At 37.4% G+C, this 20843-nt stretch overlaps 3 protein-coding genes across 4 annotated transcripts; 1 reads left to right on the top strand and 2 right to left on the bottom strand.

Moving 5' to 3' along the window:
• Positions 1-95: 95 nt before the first annotated feature.
• On the bottom strand, positions 96-2244 carry LOC141604652 (uncharacterized). Its single transcript, XM_074423089.1, has 2 exons — positions 1180-2244; positions 96-418 (listed from the first exon to the last, which is right to left on the bottom strand). The coding sequence occupies exons 1-2, from the start codon at positions 1996-1998 to the stop codon at positions 410-412; spliced, it is 828 nt and encodes a 275-aa protein (XP_074279190.1). The 5' UTR covers positions 1999-2244; the 3' UTR covers positions 96-409.
• A 1266-nt stretch (positions 2245-3510) lies between these two features.
• LOC141604650 (uncharacterized) lies at positions 3511-12151 on the top strand. 2 transcript variants are annotated; one of them, XM_074423087.1, is made up of 15 exons: positions 3511-3752; positions 4833-5130; positions 5234-5327; positions 5428-5614; positions 5705-5951; positions 7076-7291; positions 7369-7455; positions 7712-7846; positions 8569-8682; positions 8805-9052; positions 9134-9214; positions 9523-9754; positions 10539-10637; positions 10729-10914; positions 11658-12151. In XM_074423087.1, exons 2-15 carry the CDS (start codon positions 4846-4848, stop codon positions 11751-11753), a joined length of 2307 nt encoding a protein of 768 aa, XP_074279188.1. In that variant the 5' UTR covers positions 3511-3752; positions 4833-4845; the 3' UTR covers positions 11754-12151. The 2 variants fall into 2 exon arrangements, with proteins under 2 accessions (XP_074279188.1, XP_074279187.1); XM_074423086.1 differs by having other exon boundaries at positions 3536-3752; positions 4774-5130.
• Positions 12152-12346: 195 nt separating this feature from the next.
• LOC141604651 (uncharacterized) lies at positions 12347-20602 on the bottom strand. The gene is made up of 8 exons (XM_074423088.1): positions 20217-20602; positions 17679-18284; positions 15522-15712; positions 14629-14858; positions 14170-14369; positions 13583-13708; positions 13381-13497; positions 12347-12730 (listed from the first exon to the last, which is right to left on the bottom strand). The coding sequence occupies exons 1-7, from the start codon at positions 20367-20369 to the stop codon at positions 13399-13401; spliced, it is 1605 nt and encodes a 534-aa protein (XP_074279189.1). The 5' UTR covers positions 20370-20602; the 3' UTR covers positions 12347-12730; positions 13381-13398.
• Between the last annotated feature and the right edge of the window lie 241 nt (positions 20603-20843).

Here is a 20843-nt window from a genome sequence, read left to right as displayed (position 1 = left end):
ACGGAACTAACTGACGAAACTGTTGCCATTCGGGATCAAGGTGTACTCAATTATCGACCAATCTTGGGAATCTCTTGAAAAAAAAACACTGAACAAACACCGGAATAATCTAACATGCATTAGACCTTAAATTCATCGGCTAAAAGGGCTACATAACTACATAAGCAAAGTCATAGCAGACTTGGCTGTCAAGTTCACATGCAATTAGGAAGTTGATTAGAGTCTACGAAACAGAATCCCTACCATACACAAACTAAACTATTTTTACGGTGGACACAATTACGACTGAAAACCAACAGGCAGGCTTGTAAATAGTGCAGCAGGCTTGTAAATGGCTTTGGTTGATAGCGGAGAGGAGTCCAAGAAGATGTCAACTTGTCAAGTGTCAAGTGTCAACAGCAGTAGTTCATTAAGCGACCTGCACAATCAAAAGATAGGCGTTGTTCACTTACCAGTGTGTCGGTAGTTAAGAATTTCAGACCCAAGCTCAGTAAAAGAGACATTATAGCTTTGGAGGGTCGAACCAGACTAACACATTATGGAATGCCACACGCAAAATTACTCTTGGGAGTTAGTCGACAGTAGTCTAGTTAGACATCCTTTGACGACAAATTTTTTTTTAAAAAAAATGAAACTTAGAGGATAGCCAAACTATAATCACCTTAATAACCTTACACCAATTACAACTACAAGTCACTAGAAAAATTAAATGTGCGAGGACAAAACAGACTTTCACAAACGGGGAATTATTAACCCTATACACCAATTACAACCTGAAAATGATACCGACAGCAGACCCTTTTTACCGGGAGCTTGCACTCCTTTATTGATGAGGGGAGAAATCTCTAAAAACTCAATTAACCCTATACTAAGAACACGAAGCCTATCTCTTATGCAAGTCAGAAATGGGCAGCGTTTGCAAATAACATTTCAATGATAACACTGATTCGCTGACCATTTGTTATATTAATCAAGCTACCACGAATCCTAACAATCAAGACTACAAAGAAGGTACCCATCATGGCCAGTAGGCCACCAACCCAAACAATGAACACTGAACATAATATTTGTAACACCATAAAAATACATGCCTAAGAAAAAAGTCATATAGCCACCATCAAGCGGTTTCCAACAAAACAAAATCACAACTCATAAATATCTGAATGGTATAAAAGATACCTCTGATTCCGGCGCGAGTGTCTCATCTAGGCCGAGAATGACCAAATTACGGTGAAGCACCTCTCGCAGAATCTGTGCCGGGATTAAAAATTGGAAAAATCCCACGGAAAAGGCAATGAGACCTACAAGCTTGTTAGTCTTCTCAGTAAAGACTGGCCAACCACACTGGCCATCAAGAGTTGTTCGAACCAGATTTTGGGTTTGGATTAAAGCGAGATCAGGATTGAGTTTCCTCAAACTCTCGTAAAAATCTTGTCTTTCAATAACATCACAAATCCGCGAATCACGTGACATACTATCACAAATCCTCTTCATATGAGTATGAGAAACAACCGACCCAACAGTCCTAACTCCTCCCGGAACAGGAACACTAAAAGAAGGGTTCGAGTCGTACGACTGACAAAGGTAGCCAAATGCACCACTAAAAGGAAAGACTTCATATACGAATGCAAAAACTTTAACCCCCATCTTAAATGCTACGGAATTAGGGAGAGGGAAAACATCAAACACTTCATTTTCATTTTCCTCAAGGTTATGCACCCTAAACAAGCTTAAACCGAATTCACTCCCTTGGGTATTTTCAATCATATCAACTGGCCTAAACCCAGTTGTATCAGCGTGCCTCCTCGCGGTAAAAGTCACAGAAGCGGCCTCATTAAAAAACGGTGAATTGGGTTTTACAGCATGAGTTACTGAAATTAAAATTCCAGTGGGATGTATACATAATGCACCACCCAACAATCGGACATTGGAGACACCATCAGACGATTCAGATTTCAGTAACCATATATAAGGTAAAATTTCATCAAATTTACTCATTTTTAAAACAAATGATCTAACACTAGAAAACTAAAACTACTCAAAATCTAATACTTCGGCAAACTAATCAGCACAGTAGAAAGGAAGAAAACAAGGGGAAAATAGTTTACAAACCCGGCTTTGAAGAGTGAATTGTGGGAAATTGGGAGGAAATTTGAAGAACTCTCAACTCTGCGCTAGGGTTTACTTCAGAGAGCAAGTTTTTCTTAAATTTTGATGAACTAAATTATTTTGTGTTGTAGCTTTGACGATATTCAATGGTCTTTTGTTAAATCTGGCAGATGGATCATCCGGTCGGGTCATATTTATTATCGGGTCGGTTATTTTCCGTTTGTTTTGGGTCGTGTGTGTCACTTCGGGTTAGGAATTTGCTTAAAATAGGTCAGTTTTGGGTCATTCCCGGTCATTTCGGGTGATTTCAAGTCGACTTTCAGGTCAAGCCGCGTTCGGGTCGGGTCAGTTCGAGTCACACTTTTCGGATCTCGGATCATTTGAATCGGGTCAGTTTTGTCAAGTCTATCTTTTGTTATTGCCCGTCAAGTGCAAGATTTGTTTAGATGACTATTGCCGAAAAAATTAAGATTATAACAATTCGAAAGGAAAAAAATTTGAAAATTGGGTACAGACGTGAGTTATCCAAGTTTAAACCTAGGTTCGGACGTAGATCACCTACATCTGAAGTTCTGAACCTAAGTATTGGCATGGAAAGTCCTCGTCGCTTGTCGGGCTCATATTTCGGTTTTTCGGGAAATAAATTATTTGCTTATTAGTATATATTTCGAATTATCCTAAGACCCAGTTACGGGTATTCGAAACAGGAAAAAAAACAATTTGATTAATAGTTGCTATTAATTGATAATTTTAATTTGTTGAAACTATCCATTAATTATAATTATTTCATTTACTTTCAGTAAAGTAATTATTCCATTTAGTCTAATATGATGTGTTTATAAAATAGAAAAAAAATTATCTAAACTAATAATTGGACTCAAAATTTATCAATCTTTTTCAGTCTAGATTTCACAGTTGTCGAACTAGTCTTTTACTCATTTATTTATGACTCGACTATGAGAAACATATTCAAACTCATGTAGTCATGTAGGGTATGTACTTATGTGTCCCCATACCGTCTAGATATAAGGTTTTTGTTTGACGATTCCCTCAAAATATTTTTGATTTTGTTATGTCTAATTTGATTGAATGGATTAATACTCATCAAATTTCTCAAAAAGAAAAAAAGGCTTATAAACTCAAACTAATCTCTCCAATTGATCCAAAAAACTATATTCAGGTCCGAAATAACCCAACCGAACTACTAATAATCCAACAAAAATGCGAACATGCCGAAAATGATCCGTTCGTGAACTCGGGACTAGGCCCGACAAACAAATCTTGTCAAATTCGTGTTCATGTCATATGCAAGCAGATCACGAATACTTCAAGTCAAACCCAAACTAAATAAACATTAACTTTACGTCGTGTGTCACCCATTTAGGTAGTTACATACTTACATGGGTCAAGTGAGCAAGTAAACCTCAACCCAAATCCGACTATCCGTGTCGGATTCGTGTTGATTTTTCCAGTCGTGTCATTGTTTACCGTTTACCGTTTACCGTTTACCGACTCTAGCTAATTGACAATTGGACAAAGATGGTTTACGCAAGTGTTTAAATTTTCCAACTTGTGAAAACTTCCATGGCGACAATGAAATTGACCAAGAAAAGTTGATGCAGTTGATCGTCTTCGTCGTCTAGGTACCATTGATTGATCTCCGTTCTCTTCTGTAAATCGTATTGTTCAATTGTTCATCATTGTTCTGTTTTCGTAATTGTTCATAATGTTATGTGTTATCAATCAAGTAATTTCACTTTCAATTGCTTATCATTTAATGGCGTAGATGAGAATTATGTATTTAATTTTGATTTATTTGTCTTACTTGACTAATTATAATTAGAATTTCTTCAGATTGTGAAATTTTATGTGTTATTAATCAAAATGTGTCAGCTTTGATTGTGAAGTAGGAGTAGTTGTCGGTTAATGCAAATTGCGACTCGGTTTTCGTTGTCGGAGTCATTCGTGAACGGCCTCTTTGTTCTTTCAATGCTAAGGTTGGTGTATGTATCAGTTGCGGAACCAGGATTTGTAGATAGGGGGAAACTATAAATGATACTCCCACTGTCCCGGTCATTTGTTGTCCTTTTCCATATTGGGGTGTCTGACTGAGTTGTTGTCCTTTCTATTTTAAGAATGAACTTGATGAACAATTTGATCATTCACCCTCATTTTGTTCCACTTGTCATTTAGTAATTGGCTCATTCTTCTTTCCTTGGTCTTTGTGCCAAAACAAAAGAACAACAATTGACCGGGACGGAGGGAGTATAAGGTGAAATAGAAAAATCAGTTGCGGAACCAGGATTTGTAGGTAGGGGAAACTATAAATGATATAAGGTGAAATAGAAAAATCAGTTGCGGAACCAGGATTTGTAAACAACCTCCTTGTGCTTTCAATGCAAAGGTCGGGTTGTGTACCCCTTGCGGAACCAGGATTTGTAGCTAAGGGGCAACTATTGATGATGTAAGGAAGACAGAAAAATTAGTGAAATTTTTAACTAAAAATTTGAATTTTCTATCACGAAGAGGGGGTGACGGTTGCTTCACCTGCTATTGCTCCTTAGTTCCACCACTGCCACGTAGATCCAATCCCATTTTGTCGTCTTAATTGGGAGTTTTTGAGGTACGGTTGTTGTATTGATGTTATAAATTGTCTGATGCTAGGTCAATGTTACATATTTGGAAGTTGGAAGAAACTTAACTAATTGGTTGGTTTGAGATAGTGTATGGGAAGAGATGATGAAGTTGTTTGCACAAAACTGGAGTTGCACAAAAGGTTCAGTTGTGACAGCTCTTGGTACATTGGTGGTGCTGATATCGCTGCTTCACATTTCCTTGTCCCCTTCCTCGACACTTGATTATTTCAGAGTGGGATATGAACAAGCTCCCCTGAAATTGGGTATTCGCTTCCCAGCCGACTTGCACAATGCAGTTGTTTATCGTGATTCCCCTTGGAAGCCCCACATTGGCAGCTGGCTTTCTGCCTGTGATTCCCTTGTGGCTGACATAAACATCACCGAGGTATTAGAATAGATTAATTTTCGTAATCAGGGATTTCATTGATTAGTGTTTTTCATCACAAAACAAAGATGCTTGTTTTTAAGGGGTCAAACACTTATTGCAGATTATTAGCGGCAAGGCCTGTAAGAATGAGTGCAGTGGTCAAGGGGTTTGTAATCATCAACTTGGACAATGCCGATGCTTTCATGGGTACACTGGTTAGTGAGTTTTAGTTTAGCTAGGATCACAACTGATGGGTGTCTAAATACTATACTCATTCCTATTCTGTAACTATTATTACTTGTTCTCATGGTCTAGGCGAACATTGTTTCGATAGAGAGCATTTGGCTTGCAATTTCCCATCATCTCCTGATCGGCCCTATGGCCGATGGGTTGTCTCAATTTGCCCTGCCGACTGTGATACTACTAGAGCTATGTGCTTCTGTGGAGAAGACACAAAATATCCATACCGTCCGGTTGCAGAGGCTTGTGGATTTACGATCAAGTAAGAAATAACTTAAAACACCTGATGGCGTCTACTTAGTTCCACCTTAGAACCTAATTTATTTCTCAATTGTCTTTGTCGTTGTTTCAGTGTAAGTTCCACACCTCCTATGACAGATTGGGGGAAACCTGATTTGGGTGTATTTACAACAAATAGTAGTGTGAAAGGTTGGTGTAATGTGGACCCACAGCAAGCATATGATGGACAGGTTAAATTTAAAGAGGAATGTCACTGTAAATATGATGGTCACATCGGGCAGTTTTGCGAGATACCTGTTATATCCACCTGCATTAATCAGTGTTCTGGACATGGCTTTTGCCGTGGTGGCTTTTGTCAGGTATTGCTGATCTCAATCTTGATGGTTGCATACCAAGTATAGTTTTTTCTTGTCAAATCCTAATTCCAATATTACTTTAGGAAAGAAGTAGTTCTTTTTTTACTGTTGTCTAAAAAAAAGTTCTTTTTTTTTTTTTTTTTTTTTTTTTAATAATGATGGAAACTTAGGAAATCTCAACTGAATAGGTACTAAAGAAATGAATGACAATGATATCCTAAATTTTGATCCTAGTTTTGTTTTTTCCAAGTTTTCCCATTGATACGACTCGTCATAACTGACAAGTTTTCTTTCTAAACCTTCCTGATTTTTTTCCTGCAACCCCTCCTCAACTTCTTCTTACCCTTGTAAAGCCAGTGATCGGACTAATCACTACCACTGCCAATGATAATATGTCAAGTAGATAGGAGAAAGTAATTCAGTGTTTCCCTTGACATCTGAATAAATAATCTTCATTGATGAATGGAACCCATATGAATACATGTCCATAAGGGGAAGGAGAAAACACCCGAACAACTTTTGCATCATTAGTTTTCTTCCCTCTGCTTGTTGTTTCTATATGACAGTTCATGTTAGTCAACGCCAATCATTTTGGGTTTAAGGCTTTGTTGTTGACCTGTTATGGATACACGATTAAACTATTTCAGTGCACATTTAAACTATTGAACACGCGATTTTGTAAACAATTATTTTCTTCTCATATAAATATTTGGAACATGAATTAACAATCTTTTCGGAAGGCAACGCGTGTATTCCAAATGAAAACTCGGTCAATTGAATGAATGAGCAGAAGCTGAATAACCTGTTCACTCCCTATCTTTAGATGCTTGTATTCATATATGTGAGCATAACACACTAAACATGTGTGTTACGCATGCTTCTGTCCATTGGCTGTTTTTTTCTCTCTAGTCTCTGATGGCTCCCTAAGGGTTTTCTCAAATACACTGATTTACTGTTCAGCTTTATAAGTAGCTGGCCTCGTACTATAATGATGCTTAAAAAGTTGCAAATATCTTTCCTGTCTTCTGTGACTGTACCTCCTCGTGTGTATAATATATATACTGGTTTAAAATTATTGATCTAGTTCTTTCTACTTGGCCATGCTTAAAATAACGGTTTGTTGTCAGTGTAATGGGGGCTGGTATGGAACTGATTGCAGTATTCCATCATTATTCTCTCCCATAAGAGAGTGGCCTCAATGGCTACGCCCAGCTCACATTGATATGCCTGGTTATGCACATGCTGCGGAAAGTATTGACACTCTCAATGCTGCAGTTGCAAAGAAACGACCGCTGATATATGTTTACGATTTGCCTCCGCAATTCAATAGCCTTCTCCTTGAGGTGAGTCGTTACACTAATATTTGTTCCTTCTGAACAACGGATGTTCAAATTTGCTTACGTTTATTGGTATGTTTCAGGGGCGCCATTTCAAGTTTGAGTGCGTGAATAGACTGTATGATGACAGGAATGCTACTGTCTGGACAGAGCAGCTTTATGGTGCTCAGGTATGATCATGGTATTAAATATTGGTTTGAGACTTGGTCTTGAGATCAGTCATTACGGTCTGATCTCAGGTTGTTGCGCTAAACATGACCTATACAGCTATACTGCCTCAACATGTGATTGCTGTAACCTTCAAAACCTTAAACTCAATCGCAATCCGAGTCCGTACGCAGATTTATACCATTACCATAGTATGATGGGAATGGGATCTTTTATGTCTGGATAAGTGATGCCTTACACAGTGCTGCTAATCTGCAGATGGCGTTATATGAGAGCATATTAGCTAGTCCATATAGGACACTGAACGGCGATGAAGCAGATTTTTTCTATGTTCCTACCCTAGATTCATGTATAATTACTCGTGCTGATGACTCTCCTCATCTTAGTATGCAGGTAAGCGCACTTCAACAACAATGATAATTCTTTCATGTTTGTTAGCATAATTGTTATGATCTCCTAGATGTATTATAAAATGGCTTAGTATCTACCCAGCTTTTAGTCAAATTTATTTTCCTGCCCTTTTAAGTAATTTTATGGTTGTCGAACTTTTTCAACCATACTGAGGGGGGACTTCCTGTGCGGTCTAGTCAGTTTCAAGGTTATGTTATGATTGTTTTATACTTTCATCAGTATCTGAGGGGGGACGACAGTCAACAACCATCCGTCTTCCAATATTTGTGGACAAATAAACAAATGAACCTGACACTCATTTTTTTGCAAATTCTACTTTACAATGTTTCTGAAGGTGGTCTACGTTTCATAATATAGACTCCTGCCAAACATAGATCTTCACTTTTCCATCACGCGTTAGTACTATGCCACGTAATTCCTTGTTTTACTCAGTCGATGTGGTCTATTAACTTCGTGTGTTTTAATTCATAATCCCCGTCTTTTCTTTTCCCTACGCTTTCACTTCCGTTTCTTATGTTTTCCATTTTTTTCTCCCTATTTATCTACTTATGATGGTTCCCACTTATCTTTATGTTAATGATAGTCCTTACTCCTTATACTCTATCATTAGGCTTCATGAAAAAACTCGTGCATTTTTTTAAAGACCTTGTTATCCTGTTTACGCTTCATTTCTTCTTACAGTTTGATCACTTGCAAATCTTCAGGATCATAAGGGCTTGAGGAGTTCCATAGCTCTGGAGTTCTCTAAGAAGGCATACATTCACATTGCACATCACTATCCTTACTGGAATCGCTCGTCTGGAAGAGATCATATCTGGGTATGGTGCACTCAGATTTTTTTTTTAATGATTTCATTGATAACACGATCTTTATTTTGGAGGCCTTAATTAACCTCTTATGATCTGAAATTATTATAATAATCTTATACTCCTGAAGGCAGTTTTTCTCATGGGATGAAGGTGCTTGCTATGCCCCGAAGGAGATTTGGAGCAGCATTATGTTGGTTCATTGGGGTAACACAAATTCAAAGCATAATCATTCAACGACAGCTTACTGGGCTGACAATTGGGATACCATTTCTCCTGAAAGAAGAGGGAACCACCCTTGCTTTGACCCTACCAAGGATCTTGTTGTTCCTGCTTGGAAACGGCCTGATGAGATCTCATTTAGGTCTAAACTTTGGACAAGGTGCTAATATCTGTACTGTATTTGTGTCCTGCGCTGATCTACATTTTTCAAGACTCTGAGCTGTGTTTATTTCCAGTTCAGGCCTCGTGACAAGCGCAAGACATTGTTTTACTTCAATGGAAATCTAGGTCCAGCCTATGAAAATGGCAGACCAGAGGCCACGTAAGTTGTTCATACAGACCATGGTTGCCTTATTAGATATGAAATATGTAACATCTGGTTCGGTATACGCTCCTACTAGACTGATGTATATTTTTTAATTCACGCAAGCACTATAAGCCTATGATAGAATAAGCTTGAATCTGTTCGTGATTTGCTTTTTGAGTAAATCCAGTAACCCATTAAAATACTCAGTCTCAAGTGGAAAGGGGATTATTATTAATTTGTTATATTTTGCTGTCATTTGGTTTACCAATTCTTTTAAAAGTAAATCTTTTACTGGCAACTAAAACGCCAAATGATTTATTCAGATATAGCATGGGAATTAGACAAGCTATCGCCACAGAATTTAGTTCAAGTTTGACTAAAGACGGGAAGCTTGGTAGGCAGCACCAACCTGATGTGATTGTCACATCAATGCGCTCTGTCAATTATTATGAAGAGTTGGCAAGTTCCACTTTCTGCGGAGTTTTTCCTGGAGATGGATGGAGCGGTAGAATGGAAGACAGCATTCTCCAAGGATGCATCCCTGTAATTGTTCAGGTAATTTTGGCTTCTCCAGAGACTTCTTGTTTTCATGGCTAGTTTGCTTTTTTTTTTTTTTTTTTTGGAGTCCTCATGCAAAACAGCAAAACCATTGTAATTATTAGTAGTGTCAGTGACATTCGTAATGTGTTGCACCAAGTTTTAAGGAGTGCCTTACTGTCTTTCTACTGACCGCTTTGCTTGAATACTGAGCAGACATGGAAAATTTGTTCAGGGAGCCATATTAATTCTCTTTCCTCACAAAATAAAAATATTTAAAAATCAAAGATGTTGATCATATGTTAGGCAAAGCGCCTCATCATGGATTCATATTCTAACTGTACTTACTAGTTGTTGGTGATGTATATGCTTTGGATTTTACTTATCGAGTACTCTAACTACTCTTCCCCCCTCTCTTGTGTGTGTATGTGAGGCTTGGTAACAATTGTGCCCAGAGAATTGTTAAATTACGGGCTTTAACTTTTCTGATTGTGAAATAGGCTCCAAGTATTTTATGTGAATATGTGCTTCCCCAATTCATATTGAGCCAAAGACGCACTATTCTCTGGTTTCGATGAAATAGAGTAAATGACTCTTTAGAGCGGCTATGCTTCTCTTTATTATAAAATAGTAGTCATTTGATGCATTTTTTTTGACGTTAGCGTAACCCTTCTTACTCGCCAATTGCAGCAGCCATTAAGGCAAAGAATAATGTTGTTGTATTTCCAATATACGATTCATGTGTTTGGCGAGTGTAATGTTTTTAGTCATATACTCACCGACTCTGAGTCGTCTATAACAGGATGGCATCTTCCTTCCATATGAAAATGTGCTCAACTACGATAGTTTCGCTGTTCGAGTTGGTGAGGATGAAATTCCAAACTTGATTAAGATTCTCAGGGTAATGTACCATAAGCCATAAAGTATTCATCTTTGATTTTGCAGTATTATACTATGGCTTGGCCTGATTAGTTGGTATGCTTTGTTTTTAGGGAATTAATGAGACTGAAATAGAGTTCAAGCTGGCTAATGTGCAGAGTGTTATGCAACGGTTTTTGTATCGCGATTCTATTTTACTTGAGGCCGAGAGACAGATGTCTGCTTTTGGGCATGTGGATGATTGGGCGACGGAGCTATTGCGTATGAGTGAAGATGATGTGCTTGCCACCCTCATACAGGTATGCATCTTACATGCATTATTTTCAGTTTTTCACCCTTGCGCGCGCCCCTAGGCCCACTGCGGGTAAAAATTTTCAAAACCATACTGTCCAAGCGAGTGCAGATCTAAAACAAAACCTTTCCTTTTTATCCACTATCCATTTAATCTTCAGCATCCACTATTATATTTACTCAAAAATTATTTTAAACACTAAAATTCAAAATAACTAGTTTTGGTTTTGCCAAGAGATTAATATTTTAATTGATTTTTCATAAAAGAAAAGGGTAACAATTTCATGAGAGTGTCGTAATGATATGTGTATTAATAATAAATGGCACATAGCTGAGTCATAGGCAGGTAAATGCAATTATACCCCTTCGCACTGCTCATGGCGGGTATAATGTCTAAGACGGACACTATCCGTCTAAAGTTGTAGACGGGTCAAATATGTCACCACTTTTATAAATAAGACAAACAACAAGTGGGATGGTGGGGGTTGTCTTATTTGACCCGTCTACATCTTTAGACGGATATACCCGTCTACAATGAGACTAATTGGTCTAACACAAAATATACCTGGCCCACCATCGGTTCACAGTTTGCCAGTACACCACCAGCTCTAGCTGGCCGAGTACAGTGCGGTATTCGCTTCTACCCACCAGTTGAAAAACTTGACTATAACTCTACGTTTATCTGAGGAGTATAAATTAAACCGTCATATGTACAAATTAGAAGCTGATTTTTTTCTTATGCTCCGGTCAGGTCCTACATTACAAGCTGCACAACGAATCATGGAGAAAACGGGTACCACGATCCAAGAGAGAATCAGGCCTTCCACAAGAATGCTTGATTAAATAAATCTAACTGACGAACATGGCTTTAGACTGTATATGATGCTATGATGATGCAGCCAATATTTCCACCAGACGCATATAATGTCAAAAGTAAAAGGTCTCACAGTGTACAGGATGCTCGATGCTAAGCTTGCGTGCTTAATCAATTTTGTTGGTCACACGTCAATTAATCATTATTTTCATTTAAACGTAAGTTAATTGATATTTCTAGAACACTTCTGAAGCCGGGAATAATTGCAGGAATAGAGGATCGTACACAACATATACCACTTGTATAGCTTTTATAGCTTCATCCATACGCGTTTTTGTAAGCCGGTACAGACGCTTTGTTTTCATTGTGAATTTGTGATGATAAGATCATATATCAGCACGTAACAGTGATTATAGGACAATTTTACAACTAATTGATTAATGGTTTTTGTCTCGGTCTGCTATTTTATTTTATTTTTTGTGTGATTGGCCCGAGTAAATATTACTATTTTATACGTTTTTTTAAAAACATGTATTGAGAGTGAAAAATGTATACAATTGAACGAACTCGGGTACTGCTCAGCAATCACCCCCCCTATGCGAGAGGGTCTGGTATACACATACATATCTTCCAAAATCATATACCTTTCTATACAAGGTAGATTTGCAAATATATAAATATAAGTTTTGTGCTCGCGAATATCCTCAAATTAATAATACATGGTATACCTCAAAAAATCCTTGTCCCTTGCCGTAAGGTGCCGTAGCACATCGGAGGGGTTTAGTGTTAACACAAGACATATTATACATCCAAGTATAGAAATCGACACATACAGGTATGAACTTATACATAAAAGTTCAGACCTTAGCCGCTGGTCCCCTTGTATCTAATCGCCTACATCACTTTTCAGAACGGGGGGAATAAGACCAGAAAACCGGAGTACATCAAACCTCGTCTCCCTCATCAGCTTCTCACGACAGTCGTAAAGAGATGCAAACATCAGGCTCGAGCTAAAAACCGGAAACAAAATATAGTATAAGAAATTAACAAATCTCGTAATATTCCAAACTTAAAAGCAGATATTCAGATATTAGTGAAATCAACAAATCGAGCCTAGATGTCCTACTTTGGCAGAAATCAAACTGTAAAACATGCACGCGTCACATTAAAGTCTTGCACTTGCACCTACACGGTTCATACAGCCAACTATGCATGAGATTACCATATCTAATACTGTCTCGTAAATAAGATGGCTTCTTTGGCCAATTCGTTTTATCTACTTTGGACTAAGCTCATAGCTTGTTATTTGCTGTTAATCATTATGCTATTGAGGTTAAGTCAATCCCTCCGCCCGCGTTCCCGTCTCTTCACTTCTTAAAAACTCTAAACCACATTATCAATCAGGGACAACCATCAACCATATTTGGTTGTGGTAATCCCCAAATAGAAATCGAAGGTCTGGACGGTGATGTGGAGATGGTCTGCAAATAGGGGACTGCTGTTGAGAAGAGGGAGATAGAGGCGTTCTCGGGTCAAAAATTATATATATTCTCCTTTTAGGTTTTGTCAATGGAAAAGTTTAGGAAGTATGTGACATTGTGACCCTTCAGGAAAGCATAGAGATGCAATTCAGAAAATAACGTAATCTGCGAAAGAGAACCTGTTCAGAACATCCAAGTTATCGATCCTCACGGCGTACTGTGTTTGGATTAGATATCATGTCCATCATCATCTTCTCTGGCGAATCTTCCCAGTTAGTAAATGTTTTTAAGTCGATCTGAATCAAGCATACCCATCATTAGTATTCTGTTTTTCTGTAGAAAAATACACAAGTGATATATTTAAAAAAAAAAAATAACAACCGTTCGCCTTTGTGCAGTGAAGAGTTCCTCTCTCTTCTGGTATGAGATCTGAACTTCTTTCGTCGCCTTGCCACCAAGTCCCCAAACTTCCACATCCAATACAGATGCCTCAACAGGGAGATAGCCCTGATAAAAAAAAGTGAGTGCTTGCTCAGCATTACTTTGAACCATGGCTGCCACTCTGATATGAACATGAAAACATAATATGAATTTATGTTATGCAATTAGGGTATCTGGCATGGTTTACAATCACACGTCGTGATTTGACTGCGTAATATGAACTAGCAATAAGCGCGAAACAGATTCATTAGGGCCTTAGGGGTCAAGCGAATTCGGTAACCCAACTCTGAACCTACGTTCCTCACTGTTCAACAATAACAAATCGTGAGTTGGTTTTCCCATATACGTATCATGATGTTTGCTTCTAGTAAGAGTGTAACGTCTATTGGATATGTATTCAGATCGAATTGCTGAATTAGGCAAACCTGCTATAACACATACAGGATAATGAAAGATGTCATACACAAAATGGAAATCATATGATATTAGAGATACGAACTACATTTTAAATGACATCTGCTGCTTACCTGATTAGGAAAAAGAGAACCATGCTGATATGTTTTATCTAAAGCATGGTGCCGTACCGTCACCTTTGCAAAGTCCTCCTCAATAAATACCCTTTCATTCCCAGCAGATCCTCCAAAAGCAATTCCCGGTGGCTTTGGGTGAGGATCATATTGCCTTATAGCAGGATGTAAGTGACTATACATGTAGTTTTGCTCGCTTCCTATTTATGAAACACAATTTCACATTAGTAACATTCAAATACAGAACGTGACTAGAATTTCCGTGTGTTAGTAACAAATCTGCTGTGGTGTGACTAACCAATTAGAATTTAGTCTTTTAACTTCCCACCTATCTAATATTCATTTATTCCATGCAATAAATTTATGATGTGAGAAGGTAACTCAGATGAGGTGGTGTTATGGTGGTAGGGGAAAAAATCTGGAATTGGACAGAGCTCAAAGGCTCGCAGATTGACATACCTGCTGCAGAGAAAACATGGAAAGTTGGGTCTATGGAATATAGACAACCACCACTTCCGTAGAATGCATCTCTGTTTTCAAAACCCTGATGTGTGAGTGCCCCTATGATCCATTTCCTACTGATTTCACTAGAATCGCCCGAAGTGGCAGATACCAACACTAAAACTGGTCCATGATAACCGTCAACGTTTGACCAGAATCTGTTTAAGCCTTTCCCATGAACACGTGACCTGAAAGGCAGCAATGGTTTAATAGTTAATACTTGGGCAACAAATTTAATGCAACAACATAAGATGCAGAGTACTTTGACTCAATGGGGACTGAAGCGAGAAGTCATTTCAGGTTAAATAGAACAAAAGAAGGGGTGCACTAGATATAAGAATTTGTCCAGCTACACTTATATGGAGTGGCAATTGGCAAAGACTGGATAGACATACTTTCTGATTTTAGTTGAGATAATTTTAAACCGGTCATAAAAACATGAGTGCGCTATAGCACATCAACAAACCGAAACCAGTGAGCACATAGATACATATCAATCAGACAATCACACTAGCATCAGTGATGATGGTCAAACCAAAAACCTCTTTTGACTGGTTTGTCCTGTCTAGTAAAATTTGCACACTATTAATTGCATTAAAATGATGGTCAAACAAATAATCTCTACTCTTTGTATATTTCTAACCTAATTTTGGATTTGAAGTAGTAAGAGATAATGCCTCCAGAATTCCAAGCTTGCAAGTAGTAAGAGAGAATACTTTTAATGGAGAATAATTGCAAAGTACAACAATTCTTCTGAGTATGTACAGATGTTAGGAGGCTTAACCTTAGTGAACCTAAAGTAATGACAAACATGAATGCACGTTTTTGAAGTAAATAGACTGATGACGAACCGATAAAGAAGGCTTTCCTCAATCACATCATCATTGCAAGGGAAGCATATTTTTAAAATATGCTCGCTTATGCTGCTTCTTTGAGAGAGGAAGAGGGCCCACGCCCTTCCACGTGTTAAAAGATAAGAATCGTTTCTTGTAGCATCTGAGCCATTCTCTGCCAATGTGCTTGAAGTTCCTGCTCTGTATGACTTCTCGAAAGAAGCAAACAAATGTCAAAAGACAGTTAATAAGAAATAAAATGATCATAAATAAGGCTTACAAATTGAGTCTCACATTTTCACATATACTCCTATCCCCTCCATATGACAAAAGAAAGAAAGATAACGCAGATAGGGAGATTACCTTGAAGCTGAAGTACCACCAAGATGCCAACGGTTTGCAAAAATAACTGGAATTTTCACATTTCAGAAAGCTCAAAGCCTAAGTGCACATACGGAGTTGAGGATGTACTAGGCTAGTACACTATATGTCAAAGAAGGCAATTCAAGCAAAAGTGGGTCTTGTAATGGTTTTCGGTCTATGTTAGATTTTTAATACTAGTACCTTTCGCACTTGGCCAATACGTTTAAGCAAGTCAGACATGGTGAACTTGGTAACGACACATCAACCTTCTCATGTCAATCTAGAAACTCAATTATTGAATCTAATATCAAATATTCTTCCATAATTCTGACTTTTCTACTGTATCATACCTCTTTCCAAGCCGAAAAGAAGCTCCATTTATCACTTAAAATTATCAGAAAGTCTAGGTTCTCTGTGAGTCTGTGACCAATATGACGAAGGAGGGAAAAATCAGAAAATGAACAGTCCAATGGTAAAATATAGGATAAAGTGTGTGACTTCCTGTTGCTTGTAGCACTTGAGTAAGGGCTGAAAGAAGATTCTGACATTTCAAGAATCACTTTGTGATTCCAACTACTGATTCCCAAGCTAGGGGGAAAGACCAAGCTGACAGCATACATAACATGACTCTTGCTTGTTTCTCTTTGTGGATTTAAAGCTGCCTTGCTATTCATATTATATCCTACTACGTGCAAACTGAAAGTAGAGTTGGCCAACTCTGAATGGAAACTACTGGGGTCGACTTTCTTACTCAGGGTATTTAAGAAGACTAAGGTTGAATGCTGAGACCTCTTAGTGCTACAGTGCTACTCATAATTCCACGAGAAGGAGGAAGTTTGGCGTCCAAGGATCTAGGTCATTGGCCATAATACAAAGTTAAGCAACGGGACTTTACAGGAAGGTAATTCACGATCTTTCACGATTGCAGATAATAATTCATGCTAAACTTATAAAAGACAAACTCCTCATAATTGTCCTTCTATTTAGGGGTTGTTTGGTTACCCAACATAAAACACATGAATTGCAATTCATGTGATTTGTAAAATTGGTGGGCTGTTTGTTTGCCCCAAATCACATGAATTGAAGTTCCATAGGAACTCTAATTCCTCCATAATGGGGGAAGTTGCTTACCTAGGTACCCCTAGGTAAGTGGGAATTCCTATGGAATTCACTTCCCACATTCCAACCAAACACTTTTTTTCCATTTCATGTGAATTGTTACTTCCTAGGAACTTCAATTCCTCTAGCGAACCAAACGACCCCTTAGTACAATACAAAATATTTCACACATCCAACTAAATTTAAACACACTCATTTTCCAATAAAAGTCTTAGTAGTTTAACGAGAACATTGTTCCATGTAAACTGTATTCAGAATTTCTTTCTAGATACCTTGTTTTATGGACTTATGGGACACACAAAAAGAAATTTACAAGTTATTAATCCTCATTTACTTTACTTGAGCATGCATTCAGAAAAGGTTTCTTCATGCTAAAATGCACTATAGCATTCCCATTTCTATCCAGCATTAAAACAAAAACTGAAGGTATGTGTGATCCATTCAATTCGGGGAACACGTTTGAATTTTAATAAAATGCCATCGGGTCAAATATAAAGCACTCAGGGCAACCTAATTTGAGGATCACTCGACCAAATCATAAACCATACAATCGTGTACTAAACAGCTGTTATTCAACCTACACCATATCGTCATCTGACAATATTCTGTCCAAAGATCAATATCACTATGGAAGCAAAAAAACAGAAGCTTGAGCAGGAAGTCTACAGAGATAAAAATTCCAAATTAGAGTACCTCAGATGCAGATTCTTGTTTCATTCTGGAGGTGATGAAATGGGAGAAGAGATCAGCAAGATTCGGCACCGTTCTTATGGCCCACATATGTATTTTTCCAACAGTTAGTTCAGATTCAAGGGACAAAATATCTGCTCCCCACAAATCAATGGCACTAGCATTGTCAGCGCATGACTCAACAGCAGATAGAACCAAATGGTTAACATCAGGAAGGCTCACATCCTGACTTTCCCTGGGCAAATTCGAGGACATAATCCAACAGACCCATAGAATGATCCCCAAATCCCGAGGTGAAATGGACCCGCTGGCCTTACCATCAACTTCCTCGGAGTCAAACTCTAATTTCATTGCAGAACCAGCTCTTTGGGCAGCTAAAGCGAGAACCCTGAACAAGATGTTCAGAAGGGATGAGGCCGACATTCTCCCGCAACCTTTAACATAGCCTCGTAAAAATTCAACCCAAGTGATCCCTCCACCCTCTTGGCAATTGGACGGAAAAAGTGTATCGGTTATGGCGGCACCCATGTGTTCCAAAACCCCAGGGAAGCACTCCGGAAGACTGCCTGTTTCGCAGCTTATGTTGGCACAGTTCAGGGAGAAACATTGCTGGAAAAATGAAATTTTACATATGTAAAGTAAGACTTTATTAAATAAACATAAAAACGACAGGTTCTCTATCAAAAAATGATCAAGTTTTAGGTAGGATGGCTCTCAGTTTACACTTTACAGGATACCTTAAATCCATTGTTCATTTAACCGTAAAACTGGCTTATTCAATTATTTTGTCAGTCTACCAGTACCAGTACACAAAGATGACCCGATAGGTTTTCCGTTACGCAAGTGCATAAACAAATTCACCTTTTCGACATAAACATGAAACTTAAGAAGCTCAAAACTCACAACAATACTATAAAATCTGAGACCGTCTTAAGTAAAATTTTCCACCAGAAATGTACTATTAAAGTAAGATCTTACAAAGTAAGAAATCACTCAACAGACCAAAAAAAAAATCCAAGTACAACTTCACCATCAATAAAGCATCCATGCATTCATTCACTCAAAAGGTGCAAAGAAAATTAAAGAATTTGACATGAACATAAGACACCAAAAACAATTTCAGCATACACTTCAAGTCACTTAAATCCTTGGAAACCGTCCTGACTTACTCCTATAAAAATTCCACAATTAAATTCCTATAATGCAGAAACAAAATAAAATAAAAACTTACATGAACATCTCATCATACAACTAACTACACTCCACTTATAAAATTCACAAATAACAGCACAAATTCAAGCTCAGGTATAAAAATTCCACCATTAACAAAGCATTCATACATGACATGATACAAGCTTTCAGCAGAGTTAGTTAGAAGAGCTACTAACTTTAGCGCACAATAGGTTACAGCTAATCAACAAAAGGCTAAACCAGGTCAGGCAAGCTTAATCATGGTTATTCGCGCACATGATTATACCGTTGCAGCTCACAAGGAAGTTAGTAGCTTAATGCAAAAAATTGGTTGTGGAGAATAATGAACATGATTACTATTTTAACCTTAGTTATTTCTTGCTATTGAACAGCTTTTTTTTATTTCTTCCTTTATTGTCATCATTGCTATTTATATTAAGTTTAAGAGTTTTTTTGTCAAAAACTACCTAATATTTACCTCATTTTCATAAATACTACCTAAAATTTTAAATTTTGCGAGAAACTACCTAATATTTTTTTACTTTTGTCGAAAACTACCAAATTGAAATTAATGAACAAATTCGACAATTTTTTTCCAAATTAACTAAAATTCCGACAAATAAGTCAAAATGCCAATCGAATTAATCATAATTTTGTCCAAATTAGCCACAATCTCGGCCAAACTAGTCAAAATTGTAGTAAAAAAAATTGGTTGTGGAGAATAATGAACATGATTACTATTTTAACCTTAGTTATTTCTTGCTATTGAACAGCTTTTTTTATTTCTTCCTTTATTGTCATCATTGCTACTTATATTTAAGTTTTAAGGTATCATGAAATCGCTCAAAAAGCGCAACAAAATCGAGGAACTCAACATGAACATCGAAATACACCAAAATTCCAGCATTGATGATCAAAACACACACAAATCCATCAAATTCAGCATCAATTTGAAACATTAGAAGCTCACAACTCACAAAAATACCTAAAATCATTAAAATTACAACAAAACCGAAGGATTCGACCTAAATTCACCTATTTCAGCATAAATTTCAACATTAGTAGCTCAAAACTCTCGAAAATACTTAAAATCATCAAAATTACAACAAATTCCACATAAATTCACACATTTCAGCATAAATTTGAAACATCGTCCGCTAAAAACTCGCAACAATACCTAAAATCATCAAAATTACAACAAAAGTGAAGAATTCGACATAAATTTCTGCATAAATTCGAAACATTAGAACCGCAAAACTCATGATAATACCTACAATAATCAAAATTGCAACAAAATCAAACAATTCAACATGAACAAAACATTAAAATCATACTAAAAAGATTGACTACCTGAAGCGAAGAGAGAGAAACGGAGTCCGCATCGGATAATTTAGAGAAGAAAGTACGAAGAATAGATAGAACGCCATTAGAAACAGCTTGAGATTCCAAATCTCTAACTTCATTCGATTGAATTTCTCCATTTTTTGAAGATGATGCTCCCATTTTTCTTCAATCTTCTTCATCTTCACGCTTAGTTTTGCAGTTCATATTCATAATCGAAATATTGTTGCCACGTTTACTATTTGTCCCTTCGCACTCGCCAAGTGCCAATTAGTGTACTATCTAAGTCGAGTTTAGGTCGACCGGAAAAATGGATCGGGTCGGATTATTTGGTATGGATTAAATACCGACTGAATTTATTTCAATCCGATTTTAATTGATCCTCATTTTTGAAGGGTATGGAAGACTGGTCTCTCAATAAGTTTATTGAGAGACTATTTTACAATTTTAAGAAAAAATGGTACTAAAAGTAATAAAATAGGTACAAATCATGATTAAAGATAAAATGGGTACATTTATTATGTAAATAGGTACGAAATTACTATGTCACGAACAACATTAAAAGGGTCACGAAATACAAATAAAAGGGTATGGAAGACTGGTCTCTCAATAACTTATTGAAAGACCGTCTCTCCC

The sequence above is a fragment of the Silene latifolia genome, chromosome 10, assembly GCF_048544455.1.
Source record: "Silene latifolia isolate original U9 population chromosome 10, ASM4854445v1, whole genome shotgun sequence".
Lineage (NCBI taxonomy): Eukaryota > Viridiplantae > Streptophyta > Magnoliopsida > Caryophyllales > Caryophyllaceae > Silene > Silene latifolia.
The sequence above is the reverse complement of the archived record's forward strand: the minus strand, read 5'-3'. Positions and strand labels throughout refer to the sequence as shown.

What these genes read in the sequence shown, in the direction of transcription:
- LOC141604650 (XM_074423087.1), top strand. Translation starts at nt 4,846, where the DNA reads ATGATGAAGTTGTTTGCACAAAACTGGAGTTGCACAAAAGGTTCAGTT. An exon ending in CTGACATAAACATCACCGAG is followed by an intron (nt 5,131 to 5,233) that starts GTATTAGAATAG and finishes CACTTATTGCAG; the next exon opens with ATTATTAGCGGCAAGGCCTG. An exon ending in CTGGAAGAGATCATATCTGG is followed by an intron (nt 8,683 to 8,804) that starts GTATGGTGCACT and finishes TCCTGAAGGCAG; the next exon opens with TTTTTCTCATGGGATGAAGG.
- LOC141604652 (XM_074423089.1), bottom strand. Translation starts at nt 1,998, where the DNA reads ATGAGTAAATTTGATGAAATTTTACCTTATATATGGTTACTGAAATCT.
- LOC141604651 (XM_074423088.1), bottom strand. Translation starts at nt 20,369, where the DNA reads ATGGGAGCATCATCTTCAAAAAATGGAGAAATTCAATCGAATGAAGTT. An exon ending in GAGGAAAGCCTTCTTTATCG is followed by an intron (nt 14,859 to 15,521) that starts GTTCGTCATCAG and finishes GCTGCCTTTCAG; the next exon opens with GTCACGTGTTCATGGGAAAG. An exon ending in CCATGTTTTCTCTGCAGCAG is followed by an intron (nt 14,370 to 14,628) that starts GTATGTCAATCT and finishes TTTCATAAATAG; the next exon opens with GAAGCGAGCAAAACTACATG.